Raw genomic sequence first — 17,157 nt, 5'->3', positions numbered from 1 at the left:
GGGAAGGTTTGCCATCTCCAGAGACAACAGTAAGAATCAGCTCTATCTGCAGATGAACAGTCTGAACACTGAAGACACAGCTGTGTATTACTGTGCCAGAGACTCACAGTGAGAGAAAGGGATGCACTGCTGTACAAAAACCCCATGGAGTCATTGAGGCAGCAAATCAGCTACAGTAGTAGAATTACTTCAGTTATCCTACAAATAAAGAGTAATGAAAGACAGAGCACTTTTAAAACTTTTGTTCAATTTTCTTAAAACTGTTTCAGAACTGCCACAGTGCTTCACAGCTGTAATACTGAAGAACATGATTATGCTGTATTAGGAAAGAAAAAACTAATTAACCAACCAACTAAATAAATAACAAGGAAACAAAAGCATACTGTAAGCATGGGCATTTGTAGCGAACATAGTCCAGATCACAAAATGAAATCAAAAATCATATAGATATCAGCTGAATTTATTTTTTCATATAAATTTAGTTGATGTATTGGTCATTTAATTAAAGTTGTGTTTTGCTTATGTGTCTAATAAAAACAAATATTTAAAAATGCAATATTACCACCAGAAACTGTGTATGCATAAACTGTTTTTCAAAACAGGTTCATATTTTTATGGTTGTTCTCATAAGGAACTATGTTCTCTGCATCTTTACTGTTACTGCTGGCAGCTGCATCCTGTGTCTACAGATATGACACACAATCATCAATACATAATCTCATTAAAAACAGTAGTGCTACTGTTACACATGACTATGATAAATGACCATCTCTGTTCTAGAAATTCAGAAACCAGACACAAACTAACAGTCAGTTTTCTGTCTAAAAATGACACTATATGGGAAAAGATACTATAGAACAAAATATAAAGAAATCATTAACACCTGACTGTTCTGTAGAAGATAATAGATCAACATTAAAAGTAATATTTAGGTTCCTATTGTATTAATGAAAATCTCACAGATACATCCTAAATATCTTCTCAGTAACACTTTACATTAGGGGTCGCAAATTAATAGCTAATTGCACTCTTAATACATCATTGCTTGCCAATACTTAATATACGAATCATATATTAATTAAATGCTAGTTACTACATAATAATGAATTGCGTATTTAATAGTTAGTCACTGAGTACACTGGTAACTGGTAGCTTAGTTTATTATTATTTAAGAGTTTATGAACTTATTAAGTATCTGGTAACTGTCTACTGTCACATGGAATACTAATGAACTGGTAAGAATGTTTGCTCATGAAAAGAAGTAGTACTATTTATGCATTGGTCTGATTAATTAACCTACTGACCTGTGAATTGAGCTTCTGATCCACAGTTACATTTTGCCTCCTTTGTTCAGCTCTGCAGAGAAGACAATGCTTCAGCCTTCCTGGCCATTTTCCATCACCTCCACATGTGGAGTTGTGTTACTATACTCTGAGCTGTCTGTGTACTTTGTCCATTAGTCAGTAGTTATTTGTTATTATTTAACTGTTAAATACTATTGTATGTGGCCCTCTAAGTCAAGTGGTGATCTTCAGTACTAATTATACAATTAACTCAGGATTAAGACAGAGCTAGTTGCTGTTGTCCTAACCAATATCTACTTGTCTTTGTGTCCCCCCCAGGTAAAGTGGAAACGATCATACATCATCTATCAAATAATTTACGCTGTATGTTTCTGAGAAATAAGTCAAACAAGAATCAAGAACAATTACATTTTTTCACCACCTAACAGAGGTAAATGTTCCACAAATAAATGGCAAACCTATAGAGTTTTGGAAACTGGTTTTATACTAGATTGGTTAACTGGTTTTAAACTAGAAAAAAATACTTTTTTTTTGGAATGGCATAATCATCTGACAAAGAAAAGCAAATAATCCTTCTTTTCAACACAAATTTATGTGAATAGATTTATATGAACAGAATTGTGTTTTAAACTGTGTAACTTTCCATAAATGGTAACACAACTTTGTTTGTGTGGTTTGGCATATAGTCCCATGAAAGACAGTAGTGAATAGGCACACATGCACACACACTTGTACACACACACATACACTCATACAAAAATGCAAATGTTTAAATGAGCAAATGATTGTATTAGTTATTACAAGGCTAGTGCCAAATTATACACTCTTTTCAGAATATTTAATATATTACAATGGAATTTTATGCAAAAAGGGTGCAGAAAAAAATGAGTGTCTTTAAAATTTTACATAATCCTTGAGCTGGGATATAGAATAAAACAGCTAAGCTTTTAATAAGGGTTGTAGGAGTGAACCTGTCTAACTGATAAAAGCCACGTGACCCTCACTGGTAAAGTGGATGAGAGACATTGCTCTAAACAAATTCACTGTCTCACATCTTCATATTTAAACCATGTCTGAGTGTATGTGAGCAGAGAAACACCAGCTCCAAACACCTCTGTCTCCTCTTAGACCATGTTCTCCTCCTCTCTGGTACTGCTGCTGTTGCTGCTGGCAGCTGTAAACAGTGAGTACCAGTGAATTCACCTGTATTTTAAAAGTGCAGAGGGAATGTGAATTAAATTGTTTATTCTTGACTGTGTTTGTACTCTGACAGGACTCTACTGTGTTGAACTGAACCAGCCTGATTCTATGCTTGTGAAGCCTGGTCAGATTTTGACTTTGTCCTGTAAGGTCTCTGGATATTCACTAACTGATAGCAGATACTGCACAAACTGGATATAACATCCTGCACGAAAAACAAACAAACAAACAAACAAAAAAAACCTCATTGTATTGGATCAGAAGAGTATGTGGTAGTGGTAACACAGTGTACAGTGAAAAACTGAAGAACAAGTTTCAGGTCTTCAGAGATACTTCCAGCAGTACAGTGTCTCTGCGAGGACAAAGCCCGCAGACTGAGGACACAGTTGTGTATTACTGTGCTCAACTGTCACAGTGATACAAAGCAGAGGCCACCCTGTACAAAAACTCCATCACTTTCAAATAGACCTGTGGAGAACTGTGAAGAATTACACAGTAAATATTTTGTTGGCACTTCACATGAAAATGTGCATCCCAAATGTTGCATGGTTGCAACTCCCACAGATACAAGACATAATCACACACACACACACACACACACACACACACACACACACACACACACACACACACACACATACAGGCGCGCGCATACACACGTGCACAGACAGGTAATCAATGATGAGAGCCTTGTTTCAGATATCTCCCTAGGACTTCAGTCAAACAGTAAAACAGTAAAGGCTAAATCACTGACACAACTGGAATCTTTTAGGTGACATTAAACATCTGTAGTTAAGAACATATATGACTTGTTCTGCATTAACAATAAATTCCCTTAGGTTAACAGTACATGGCACCTGTCTCCTCTAAATAATGCTGAGAGCATTCAGTCAGGACTGATATGAAAACTGAATGGAAACTGTGTATGCCACAGCCCCAGCAGGCAATGCAAATTCTCTACATATATAAACATGACAACCATGCAGAAAAAAAGCAGTCCAGTGAAAATCCCTCTGATCTCTGGAGAGGACAGAAGAGCAGCTTCCATCAGTTCATTTTCGTCACAAAACATGTTACCTGTGTGTTTACTGCTGCTGTTAGCAGCAATACAAAGTGGGTTTATGTATTATTTAAAACAAATAAAGGACTCACTTTCCAGATAGTTGTGCTATTCATGATTTTTTTAAATATGTTTTTATCTGATTTTCCTTCAGGTGTCCAGTGTCAGGTTCTCACATAGTCTGAACAGTCAGTGGTTGTGTCTCCAAGTGGAGCCCACAAATTCACCTTTGCCTGCAGTGGACTTACTCTGTCAAGCTACAGGATGCACTGGGTTCGTCAGGCTCCTGGAAAAGGACTGGAATGGATTTTGCACCACTACACAGACTCTGATAAGGGAGCAGCCCAGGCGGTGCAAGGCCGCTTCAAGGCATCCAAGGACAACTCTAATTTCTACCCCCATATGAACCAACTGAAGACTGAGGACACAGTGGTTTATTACTGTGTTAGATAGTCACTGTGATTAAACTCATACAATCAGCTGTACAAAAACCAAAAGGGGGAGGGATGTGGGAGGAGAGTTATAATTATGATAATTTAAGTCTCCCCCTTAGGACTCATACGTTCAGCACAACAACAAAATATGCTCAGACAGTCATTTACTTATTTTCTCCGCCAAATAAAATTATTAATTACACATGATTCTGCGAGTCTCCCCCTTGCATGCCAGCCATCTTCATGCTGGTGAATGGAGTAGAACATTCTAACCAGGAACTGTAAAATCAACCATGAAGTGTTACACACTCTGACATTTGCAAAAATGTGAATCAATACACCAGGTGTATTCACTGAATTCAACCCAAAAACCACATAAAATCATTATGCTTAATGAGATGTCAAAATTTAGTACAGTTTATTCAGAAATATTCTTTATTGCCATTGCTAATCAATACATTATGACTTCATAGTGTACCAGCATCACACTCACACTTGAGGATTTGATATGGAACATGGATGTCGCTTTCTGTGATGTCATCTTATATGATCATGTTTCATATTTCCTGGGTTTAATATGAAAAACAGAGCATACTGACTTCTGTAAGGGAAATTTGGAGTCCCATGTATTGAGATTTGCTATTTCTTAGAGACAAAAAACTTCAGATGTGATGTCATTCCTTCTTTATTTCATGCGTATGGGAGAAGCACAACTCAGAGATGAAGGGCAGTTCTAGCTGAAGTTAAGGAGTGCAGAGCTGTTTATTTATTAAGACAAACTGGTACAGACACAAAGTTCATTCAGAAGCCTTGAGTTCTTCCTGATAAATGCTCTCTGTTTTAACACACAAATACATTGTTGCAGCATATAGTGTTTTAGCAAGCACCAATCCCTACAATGTAAATATGTCATGAAGACAGTCATGAGGTACTTTTCCTTTAAGAGTTACAGTTATAAAGGTCAAGAAGTACTTTATTGTCTCTGTTTCACCCATCCTATGTATACATTAGGGGTAGTGGCCTGCCATGTGTAGCCCCTTCTAGCCCCTAATATATGATTCAAAGTAAGTTTATAAAATCACAAAATTGCAAGTAAACATAGTACTAAGTTTCATCAGAGAAAATGTGCAATAGAGAATTAAAGAAAAAAAAATGGCACAATAGTCAGAGATAAATGAAAAAAGACAGAATTTTTATGCCCCTTCACACTGTGTAGGGCAAAACTCTTAGGACAGTGGTTAATGAAACAGACTGAATATTCTGGAAAAAATTGAAAATGTTCTTCTCTTTTCTTTTTTTTTTTGGTTTTTATCTTGAGGTAAAATATATTAAAATGACAAAAATGGAACAGACACTTCTATTAAATACTCCTTTTTAATTTTTTTGAGCTCAAACTTATAACTATGCTTTTCCATATTTTCACATGTTTTGTACTCCAAATAACACACACTTTTCTACCTCTGCTGGTATAAGACCTGACTAATTTTTTATTTTGTTTTGAGTACAGCTGAACTCAAGATAAAAGATTCAAGAGTTTCATTGTAATGTGCACAGCAAAACAGGCAGTTGCATGGTGCAATGAAATCTTTGTACTGTTCCCGCTACGTGTTTTATACCACTTGTATGTCAACGTAGTTAAACAGCTAGCCAAACTCGGTTTTCACGAGCCAGGAAATGAGCGCCTTGCTCCTTTATTAACATTTTTCAGGTGTGGCAGGTGAAAGTTTACAAGTGAAACTGCGATAAATAAAAACAGAAAAGACTTAGAACGACTCCTAACTAGTTACCGTATAACACAACTGACTAATAAACAGAATTACAAGCAAATGGCACATTAACATGGTCATACATTAGTATGTAAAGTTATCATAAATTAGCATCGCAGCAACAACTGAATCAATTACTATTGACATCAATCTGCACACCATGGGGGTATTTCAGAAAGCGGGTTTAACAAACTCTGAGTTTAATCCTGAACTCTGAGTTGATGAACCCTGAGATGGGAAACTCTGAGTTTTCTGTTCCAGAAAAGCTGATCTGAGTTGGTTCGAACAACTCTGAGTCTGTTAGCTCCGAATTAAGCGCGTGCATCCATCCATCCATCCATTTTCTCCCGCTTATCCGGGACCGGGTCGCGGTGGCAGCAGGCTGAGGAGGGTCGCCCAGACATCCCTTTCCCCGGCTACATCCACCAGCTCCTCCTGGGGGATCCCAAGGCGTTCCCAGGCCAGTCGAGATATATATTTCTCCCAAAGTGTCCTGGGTCTTCCCCGGGGTCTCCTCCCAGTTGGTCGCGCCCGGAACACCTCCATAGGGAGGCGCCCAGGAGGCATCCTGACGAGATGCCCGAACCACCTCAACTGACTCCTTTCAATGCGGAGGAGCAGCGGCTCTACTCGAAGCTCCTCCCGGGTGTCCGAGCTCCTCACCCTATCCCCAAGGGTGCGCCCAGCCACCCTGCGGAGGAAGCTCATTTCCGCCGCTTGTATCCGCGATCTCATTCTTTCGGTCACTACCCAGAGTTCGTGACCATAGGTGAGGGTTGGAACAAAGATCGACTGGTAAATTGAGAGCCTTGCCTTCTGACTCAGCTCCTTCTTCACCACGACGGTCCGGTACAACGACCGCATGACTGCCGCCGCCGCCCCGATCCGCCTGTCGATCTCCCGCTCCATTTTACCCTCACTCGTGAACAAGACCCCAAGATACTTGAACTCCTCCACCTGAGGCAGGAACTCAGTCCCAACTCGGAGGGGGCAAGCCACCTTTTTCCGGCATAGGACCATGGCCTCGGACTTAGAGGTGCTGATCCTCATCCCGACCGCTTCACACTCGGCTGCAAACCGCCCCAACTCGTGCTGGAGGTCACAGTTTGATGAGGCCAACAGGACCACATCATCTGCAAAAAGCAGAGACGCAATCCTAAGGCCACCGTACTGGACACCCTCCTCACCCCGACTGCGCCTTGAGATCCTGTCCATGAAAATTAAGAACAAGATCGGAGACAAGGTACAGCCGTGGCGGAGTCCAACACTCACTGGGAATGAGCTTGACTTTGTGCCGAGAATACGGACACAGCTCTCACTGCGGCTGTACAGGGACCGAATGGCTCGCAGCAGCGAACCTGGCACCCCATACTCCCGCAGTACCCCCCACAGAGCACCCCGGGGGACACGATCGTAAGCCTTCTCCAGGTCCACAAAACACATGTAGACTGGATTGGCAAATTCCCATGATCCCTCCAGTATCTGTGCGAGGGTGAACAGCTGGTCCGTTGTTCCACGGCCAGGACGGAATCCACATTGTTCCTCCTGTATCCGAGGTTCGACAATCGGCCGCAGTCTCCTTTCCAATACCCTAGAGTAGGCTTTCCCAGGGAGGCTGAGTAGTGTGATACCCCGATAGTTGGAGCACACTCTCCGGTCCCCTTTTTTAAAAATGGGAACCACCACCCCCGTCTGCCACTCCCCAGACACTGTCCCTGACTCCCACGCGATGTTGAAGAGGCGTGTCAGCCATGACAGCCCAACAACATCCAAAGCCTTCAGCATTTCAGGGCGGATCTCATCCACCCCTGGCGCCTTGCCACTGTGGAGTTTTCTAACTGCCTCAGTGACCTCTGCCAGAGAGATGGGTGACGACCCTCCTGAATCTTCTGGCCCTGCCTCCTCTATGGAGGGCGTGTCAGTCGGATTTAGGAGCTCCTCAAAGTGTTCCTTCCACCGTCCGACCACATCCTCAGTTGAGGTCAGGACCTCCCCGTCCCTGCTGAGAACAGCCTGGACGAGGCCCTGCCTGCCCTTCCTGAGTCGCCTGACGGTTTGCCAGAACCTCTTTGAGGCCAACCGAAAGTCCTTTTCCATGGCCTCCCCAAACTCCTCCCATACCTGAGTTTTTGCTTCCATGACAGCCATCGCTGCTGCCCTTTTGGCATGCCGGTACCTCTCAGCCAATTCCGGAGTCCCCCGTGCTAGCCAAGCCCGGAAGGCCTCCTTCTTCAGCCTGACGGCTTCCCTCACCGGTGGCGTCCACCACCGGGTCCTTGGGTTGCCGCCACGACAGGCACCAACGACCGTCTGGCCACAGCTCAAAGCTGCCGCTTCAACAATGGAGGCTCTGAACAGGGTCCATTCAGACTCCATGTCCCCAGCCTCCCTCGGGATCAGGGAGAAGCTCCGCCGGAGGTGTGAGTTGAAGATCTTCCGTACAGGGTCCTCAGCCAGCCGTTCCCAGTTCACCCTCACTATGCGCTTGGGTTTACCAGGTCTGTCTGGCAGCCTCCCCCGCCATCTGATCCAACTCACCACCAGGTGGCGATCAGTTGACAACTCTGCCCCTCTCTTCACCCGAGTGTCCAGCACATACGGCCGCAGGTCTGATGAGACAACTACACAGTCGATCATCGACCGTTGGCCTAAGGAGCTCTGGTACCAGGTACACTTATGAGCTACCTTATGCTCGAACATGGTGTTCGTTATGGACAATCCATGACTCGCACAGAAGTCCAATAACAAAGCACCACTCGGGTTCAGATCAGGTAGGCCGTTCCTCCCAATCACTCCCCTCCAAGTCTCTCCATCATTGCCAACGTGAGCATTGAAGTCTCCCAGTAGAACTACAGAGTCCCCAGATGGTGTCTTCACTAGGACACTTTCCAGTGTATCTAGGAAGGCTGGGTACTCTGAGCTGCCGTTCGGCGCGTACGCCGTCACGACAGTCAGAGATTTCCCCCCTGCAACCCGAAGGCGCAGTGAGGCAACCCTTTTGTTCACCGGGACAAACTCCACCACGGCGGCGCTCAGTCGGGGGCTAACAAGTAACCCCACACCTGCCCGCCGCCTCTCGCCCCAGGCAACTCCAGAGAAGGACAGAGTCCAGCCCCCATCCAGGAGTTTGGTTCCAGAGCCAAGACTGTGCGTAGAAGTGAGCCCAACTATATCTAGTTGGTATCGCTCCACCTCCCGCACAAGTTCCGGCTCCTTCCCCCCCAGAGAGGTGACATTCCACGTACCAAAAGCCAGTTTCTGCATCGTAAGTCTAGTCCGCTGGGGCCCTCGCCCCATCCTGCCACCCGTGTGGCATCGCACCCGGCCCCTATTTCTCCCCTCGCAGGTGGTGGGCCCACACGAGGGTAAGCGCCTGCATGACAATTATAAAAAGCCATCATCAATGGAGCTCCGATACTACGATTCACAGTGGCAACCGGCGAAAACAAAAGTCGTTTTACTTCACCCCGCTGCAGTTAGAAATTCTGATACGTGTTTATGGCAAATATGAGCACATTTTACAAAAAGAAAAAAGAAAAAAGGGGGCAACACAACTGCATCGGCAAAGGCGAGACAATTGGCGTGGGAGAGAATTGCTGCCCGAGTCAATGCGTAAGTTTGAATGCAGAAGTCTGTTCATTTAACATGTAAGCACACTTTCTTTTAAAATTACAGGTGGAAGTGGTGGAATGTAATTGAATAAAATTCTATTTTCATTTAGGAGCAATCCCATGGGCACAAAGCGCACTTGGCAGCTGCTGAAAATGAAATATAAAAACATAGTTCAAACAGGTAAGACATTTTGCTTAGGCCTATAGGCTCATGATTGTACCTCATTTTTAATCATATTTGACATATTAAACAAAGTAAATGTCATTCAGTGGCTATTTCAACTTGGAGTAGCTTTAACCCCCAACAGAATGCTGTTTTAAGACACACAAATGTCCTCTCGCCCAATATCCTGCTTAGGAGATTAACATTTGGGCTGTAAATACTCCCAGAGATTTTGCCAATTATAATAGTTTAAAGTATACTGAAACAGAAAGCTCTTCTTCATCACAGGATGATGAAGAAGACACATTGTCTGCTGCCACAGAGTGCAATTCAGAAAGGCCTACAGTGGTTTACATCTTAATATTATGTATGGTAGCTACTGATATTTCTCTCCCTATTAAAATGTTTTTACATTCTTTTGTGGAATTTTGAGTTTAAAATGCACATTTAAGGGGTTGACACGTTCTTATCCTTTTTAACAGAGCATGACTGGGCATTACCAGGAGGAGAGTCCATCAACCTCCACAGCACAGATTGACACAGTGAGATGTTCAATAAATGCCAAGTTAATTCTGCATGTAGATCTGTAGAATTTAATGTCATCCTTATGTTTTCTCAGTTATGAATTAACGAGGAAAATGGCTAAAACTGATTGAGAAATTATGCACTTGCAGTGGCAGATTAAAAGTCCTGTCTTTAAATTCAATTACTGGAACAGCAGTTAGAGGTGGGTGCATGGTCACATGTGAATTGTTAATTGTTGGAACAATCTAAATATAGTAATTGTTGCATTTGTAGGAAATAAAGAAGACCAAATAAAATGTGACTGATTTTTCTTTATTTGACTGCTGGGGGTGGTGGTTTCTTAATCTGTGAAATGTTTTTGGAAAATTCTCTCGGACGGCTCCTCCATCCAGTACATCTGCAGGGTGGATGGGACTGTCTTCCCCAGGATTGTTCATTTGTGTGGCAGGGTGCTGCTCTCCTCTAATAGTGGCAATATTATTATGGAGAACAACACATTGCAAAATAATGTCACACGCTGTCTCTGGGGTTACCCTGAGTTTACGCAGACACTGGAGCCGGGCTTTCAGCATGCCCATTGTCATCTCAACCCAGGCTCTAGTCCTGTAGTGGGCCACACTGGAACATTGTTGGGGGCCCAGCTCAGGGTCAGGGAAGGGCTCAACAGAGAGGGCTGGCATGGGTACTCTCTGTCACCAAGCAGGTGGCCATCAAACTCCCCTGTAATTATACAGTGGATACATTTTAAGGGGTCAAAACAGGGAGACAAGGAATGATATTTGTGCAAAGCTTTACTTACCATGTGCAAATCTGTTGCTCAGGGTATACTAATGATATACTCATATATCATGCACAGAGCTGGGCCACTGGCTTCAACATTTGTGAGAAAGTGCACTGCATCACATATGATCTTGACAGTGCAGAGAATGAGATATATTAGCTGCAGTATATTGTGATGTATAGTCTTTGTTATTGTAAGACAATAGTCAGTGTACCTGCACATTAATGCTGAGGAAAGACTTCCTATTCACATAGTCAACTTCATTAACTGAAGGAGGAGTGATAGGGATCTGTGTGCCATCGATGCTGCCCATGGCACTGGGGAACGCTGCAACATAAAAACTAACGACTGCTCCCAGTCTGAGGTCGCAGCAGAATGTCATGAACACGATATCATTTAAAATATCATTACCTTTAATTGAATGATTCTACATCAGTCACCTGCAATCCTGTGTAATTCCTCTTTGATGGTCCTTAGAGGTCTGACACTAGGAAAATGTTCAGTAGCCGTTTAAGTGCAAGGGACACTTTTTTACGGCTCTACAAACAGTTGCTTTCCCGATATACTCGGCGTCGCCAGTGTTATAAAGGAAACTCCCGACAGCAAAAGAAAAAATGAAAAGCAAAGAATTTGCTCCGATCTGAGAGCAAGAAGTCCACGGTGTCTAATATTAGAGATGTAGGCCGGAGTTGTTCAGATAAATGATAGATTGTGATGAAAAACTAACACTCGATTACGTAGTCATCAGGGAATGATAATACATCTAATCGGGGTCTCAAAAACCTCTCCCGACATAAGGCTATGCGAATTAATTTGGCTTCAATACCGATTGGGTTAGCGACGAAAGGATACGCCATGTTTGACAGCTGCTTCAGGTTCAGCCGGAGGGAGGAGTTAGGGAGAAACTCAGGGTTTGTTGAAGAAAACCTGCCAGCGAGCAGGTTAGGTTCACAGAGTCAGTTACCATGGTAACTGAGCCAGAGTTTGAGTTACCTCGCTTTCTGGAACGGAAAACCCAGAGTTTCCTTCATCTCAGGGTTAACAAACTCAGAGTTTTCACTAAACCCGCTTTCTGAAATACCCCCCATGTAACTAACAGTGTGTAATGGGGAGAAGGTTTCCCCCTAATGGCAAGCTCTGTGTCATACTTTTACCTTGGGAACACCCACTCAATTACCCAATTTTAATTCCATTCTATAAATAGCCACACCTCATCCAGTTGAGAAAACGTTTTCTTGGGTTTCCGGTGCTGCGGATGGTTGTTTTTATGAACAGTCGGGTTGCCAGAAGTTAAGTAACGTCGTGGCTTTGGTAGAGCAAGTTTTATCATAGGTAAGTGCTGTGTAGCCATTTGATCATCTGAATGAGGTTCATTGCGTTAGCTAGCGACCAATGTTTTGCAGGATCCCTGATTCTGCTCACCTCATGGTTCGCTGGTAGTCCAGTTTGAGGAGGTTTACAGCCACTGCTGTTTTGCCTTTATTGGTTTGTTTTGCCTGTTGCTTTACTTACCATTTTGCCTTTTTGTATTTGTGTCGCTGGCTTTACTGTTTGTTTTGTTCGCTTGCTTTATGGTTTCTTGTTTTTGCTTGTTCGGATTTATTTCTTTGTTTTACTATTTCATTGTTTTGCCTGCTTTACTGTGTTGGACATGAGTTACCGTTTACTTGAATTTTTTTTTTTTTTTTGCATTATTTTGTAAACCAACTGCTCTAGTATTTTTAGTTCGTTTTTTTCGACTGATGGAAGTGTTCTGTGTCTGACGGTCGCGCTGAGGGGAAGTTTATCGTTGGGTCCCCCACTATTAACCCTTGCCACTGCATGCTTTAATTGATGTGCTTTTCTTGCACCTGACCTCTGTTTGCACCTTCTCGTGGGTGTGAGTGTGCATGTTCACGATCACGTGTGGCGGTGGTAAGTAGATCTTTTTCCAACCAGGTAATTTCCCCATTAGTCCCCTCAGCAGCTGGCTTAGCCTGCTTTTGGTGCCCCTCTTGTACAACCCTCTGGAAACCTTGGTGACAGTTGTAGGCAAACACTTTGTTAATCTTTTTATTGGTAAATTAAATTTAGCATTTGAGTAAAGTTGTTTCTCCTTGCATGAACTCTCTTGCAGCTCTCTTCCGTTACAGCAATTTGAAATAAACTGACTGATACTTAACCACATCTCTGTTTCTTTACAATAAAGGACCTGTGCAATACTTACTGTTTACCAAAGGATTGGGTATAAATCTATTTCTTTGGGCAAAATTTCCCAAAGTGGTGATGTCGGTACATACGTTAGCCCGGGGGGGTTCCCTTTTCATCTACCCTCCTCCTTGCCTGGTCACAAGTGCATATAGAGAAAAATCTAAGTTGCTTATGCTTGTTAAAGCACAAAACAACCAAAAACTTACAGACATTGCTTTCAAGGGTATTAAAGTTTCAAGACACAGGGGAAGCCTACACATGCGCACATCTATGCTTCATGCAACTTGTCTACCACTTCCCTCTCCCACAATTCACAGCAAATCTCTTACAATATATCAAAATAAACGTCATTTGTAGATTCAATGTAATGTGTGTCTGTTTGGACAACCACTGCATGAACTATAACCAATCACTGGCAACATACAAACCTCCTTCACCAACTTAAATCAGAGGGTAGAACAATCCTTACCTTGCAAAATTCTCTGTTTACCAAAGGAAAAAAATAAGGATAGAAAGATTAATATTAAAATAAGATCAGCAATAAATGTGTGTGCAGTTGAGTAGGTAACAGTAAATAATGCATGTGTATGTGTTAGCCAGAGATCAAACAGTTCAGACTGGTGGAGAGGGGCAGTATGTGAAAGAGTCGTTCAAAAGCGTGATTGCCTGTGGATAGAAACTGTCAGTCAGTCTTTTTGCCCTGGACTCCACACTTCTTTAGTGTTTGCCTGATGGTAGAAGTGTGAAGAGGCTGTGTTGGGGGTGTGTACTGTCACTGATGATGTTGTGGGCCCTGCTGATGACCCTGGTGTGGTAAATGTGCTGTAGTAAGGGGAAGGCAGCTCCTGAAATGGACTGGGCAGTTTTGATCACATGCTGGAAAGCCTGCCTGTCCTGAGCAGTGCAGTTTCCATACCATACTGTGATGGAGCTGGTAAGAATACTCTCGATTGTACTCCTGTAGAAATAACTGATCATTTTGGCTGGCATGCCACATTTCCTCAGCCTTCTTAGAAAGTATAGTCGCTGCAGGGACGTCTTGATGATGTGGAGTGTGTGAGATCCTTACTGATGTGAACTCATAAAAGAAATATCAAATACTGGTCACAGTTGCTGTAACTGTCACTTTTAAACCTCTAGAGGGAAAACCATTCTACCCAATATAATCACATACTGGATCTGTTCACCCATGTAAACTGTTATACCCTTTATAATCACCCCTTTATAATGTTGATTATTTTTCTTCTTGTTCTTCTTCTTCATATTAAAATATGTGTAACAAGCATAGCTGAATTTTGATAATAGGCTTGAATAAAGAGAAATCTTCACCGATTTCAAACTCTGATCACAGTGTTTCTCACTGTATCTATTTCAGTCTCTAGAGGGTGGACTATGCAAATACTCCACTTCAGTCCTTTATAATCACACGTCTCTTCATCTCTGTCTGTGTGTACAGTATTTTCAGAAGCAGCCCCTGTCATCTCAGCTATGGAGTCAAAATATATTTTGTTCTTGATTGTCATGTTGATGTTCGAACAATGTAAGACATTTCTAAACATTTATTTTGATGTATTTATTTGATGACATTTCATTTTGATGCATGAATGTAAATATTTTCCAGTTTCACATGATGCCCTTAAAATTAAGTTTTTATTTAATTTATTATATTCTCTTTGTTTACAGGTGTAATAGGTCAGACACTGACTGAGTCTGAACCAGTGGTCATTAAACCTGGTGGATCTCATAAACTGACCTGTACAGCCACTGGGTTTAATTTTGGTTACTACTGGATGGCTTGGATCAGACAGGCTCCTGGGAAAGGACTGGAATGGGTGTCAACTATGGGTGGCAGTAGCAGCATATATTACTCCACTGCTGTTCAGGGAAGGTTCATCATCTCCAGAGACAACAGTAAGAATCAGCTCTATCTACAGATGAACAGTCTGAAGACTGAAGACACAGCTGTGTATTACTGTGCCAGAGACTCACAGTGAGAGAAAATGAGGCAGTGCTTTACAAAAACCTGATGGAGTCACTTCCAGGAGTTTATCTGAGGTAAATCAATAGAGCCTAAATGAAAGGTTAAAAAACTTCAGTGAAAATTGAAGCTGCAGAATTATCTGAAGCTTACATTAAACAGATGGACAAGGAAAAAAAATCTTTTTTAAGGACTCAATGAGGTAAATTGTTGTGACACATACATTTTAGGGCCATGAAAAATTGAAAAGCTACAAAACCCAAACCAAAACAACGTAACTGACAGCACGGTTCTCCATTGGTGTTCTATGAATGGATTACTTGATTTTCCAAGGTAGTACCACTTTATTTTCAGTTATGATTTGAAAGACTTGTTAAATACGCATTGCAAGCTGAGTGACTGGACACATGTGTAGTTCACTAGATTTATTGAAACATGATCTAAACTAGGACATAGGAACAGGTACATGGAAAACAGCAGAATACTGGACATGCAGACAGGCAGGCAGGTTTATAATGCTTCCCATGGGAGTAGGCTTAGACTAGACAAAACAACTTTACTTCTCAGCATTACAAAGTAGCTCAAAATAAAACTCCACAAAGAAGATCCTAAAAGACAGTGTTAATTGTACAATCTGGAATCAGATAAATCATCAGAAGACAGGTGAGAAATGGCAGAAAGGGAACAGAAACAGGTACAATGGATGACTGAATAATAGAAACAACTGAAACAGAACAGGCTAAGTGGCCACCAGAGGGAGGAAGTGAACTGTTACAATACGACCGAAGCCATACCTAAAACACCACATTTATGTGATCATGTTTTATGTATTCAACTTACTATCTAAATTATTTGAAACTGATCCAAGTGCTCACCAATCACTGGCCTTTTGAGTAAAAAATGAATTTTCATACAAAGAACTATGTTCTCTGTATATTTATTGTTACTGCTCACAGCTGTTTTCTGTAACGACATGACATATTTTCACTAATAAATTATCAAAGTAAAAACAATAGCGTTACTGTTTTTATGAATACATCATTTTTCCACAGCGTCTCTGTAGATCAGATGCATGAAACAAGTGGGCACACACGCGCGCACACACAGACATACAGACACAAAGACAAACACACACACACACACACACACGGAACCAAACTCCTGGAGGGGGCTGGACTCTATTCTTCTCCGGAGTTGCCTGGGGTGTGGGGTTACTTGTTAGCCCCCAACTGAGCGCTGCTGTGTTGGAGTTTGTCCTGGTGAACAAAAGGGTCGCCTCACTGTGCTTCGGGTTGCAGGGGGCAAATCTCTGACTGTCATGATGGCGTACGGCAGCTCAGAGTACCCAGCCTTCCTAGAGACATTGGAAAGTGTCCTGGTGAAGACACCATCTAGGGACTCTGTAGTTCTACAGGGAGACAATGCTCACGTTGGCAATGATGGAGAGACTTGGAGGGGAGAGATTGGGAGGAACGGCCTACCTGATCTGAACCTGAGTGGTGCTTTATTGTTGGACTTCTGTGCAAGTCAAGGATGGTCCATAACGAACACCATGTTCAAGCATAAGGCGTCTCAGGACAGGTGGGTTCTGAAGAGGTGGGTTTTCAGTTTCCTGGGGAAGATGGTGAGAGATTCCGCAGTCCTAACTGAGTGAGGGAGGTCATTCCACCACCGCGGAGCAATGGTGGAGACGAGGTGTGGTCGGGAAGAACGGCTGCCATGTTCCCGAAGTGAGGGGACCGTCAGTTTACCAGAGGTGGTAGAGCGGAGGGTTCTAGCAGGGGTATAAGGAGTTATCAGGGACTGAAGGTATGATGGGGCGGAGCCTCTTGTGGCTTGGTAGGTCAGCACCAGTGTCTTGAACTGGATGCGGGCTGCTACCGGAAGCCAGTGGAGTGTAGTAAAGAGCAGAGTGACATGAGACCGAATCAAACGTGAACTACAGGATATATATCTGAACCACGAATGAATTCAAATAACAACACTTTCCTCACTTTAGCTAAACACAGTTAAGACTAATAATGGCCCAGATGCCAGCCTTACTTGGGATCGATCTTGCTTTGCGATCGAAGGTGCGTCTCCTGAAAGGAGTCCGGTCACCTTTGCTTTCTATGAAACTGCGTGGGCCGCAGTATAATCACCGAT

At 42.7% G+C, this 17,157-nt stretch overlaps 2 gene segments (V, D, J or C); both read left to right on the top strand.

The window, feature by feature from the left end:
• Positions 1 to 636: 636 nt before the first annotated feature.
• LOC115819416 (immunoglobulin heavy variable 3-21-like) lies at positions 637 to 16,662 on the top strand. The segment is given in 4 exon segments: positions 637 to 679; positions 14,718 to 15,016; positions 16,235 to 16,441; positions 16,594 to 16,662. Coding segments are annotated over 4 exon segments (618 nt in total).
• LOC115818891 (Ig heavy chain V region 186-1-like) lies at positions 2,436 to 2,922 on the top strand. The segment is given in 3 exon segments: positions 2,436 to 2,487; positions 2,578 to 2,701; positions 2,739 to 2,922. Coding segments are annotated over 3 exon segments (360 nt in total).
• Positions 16,663 to 17,157: the final 495 nt, after the last annotated feature.

Source organism: Chanos chanos, chromosome 8, assembly GCF_902362185.1.
Source record: "Chanos chanos chromosome 8, fChaCha1.1, whole genome shotgun sequence".
Classification (NCBI taxonomy): domain Eukaryota; kingdom Metazoa; phylum Chordata; class Actinopteri; order Gonorynchiformes; family Chanidae; genus Chanos; species Chanos chanos.
This window is presented reverse-complemented; position numbering and strand designations above follow the sequence as displayed.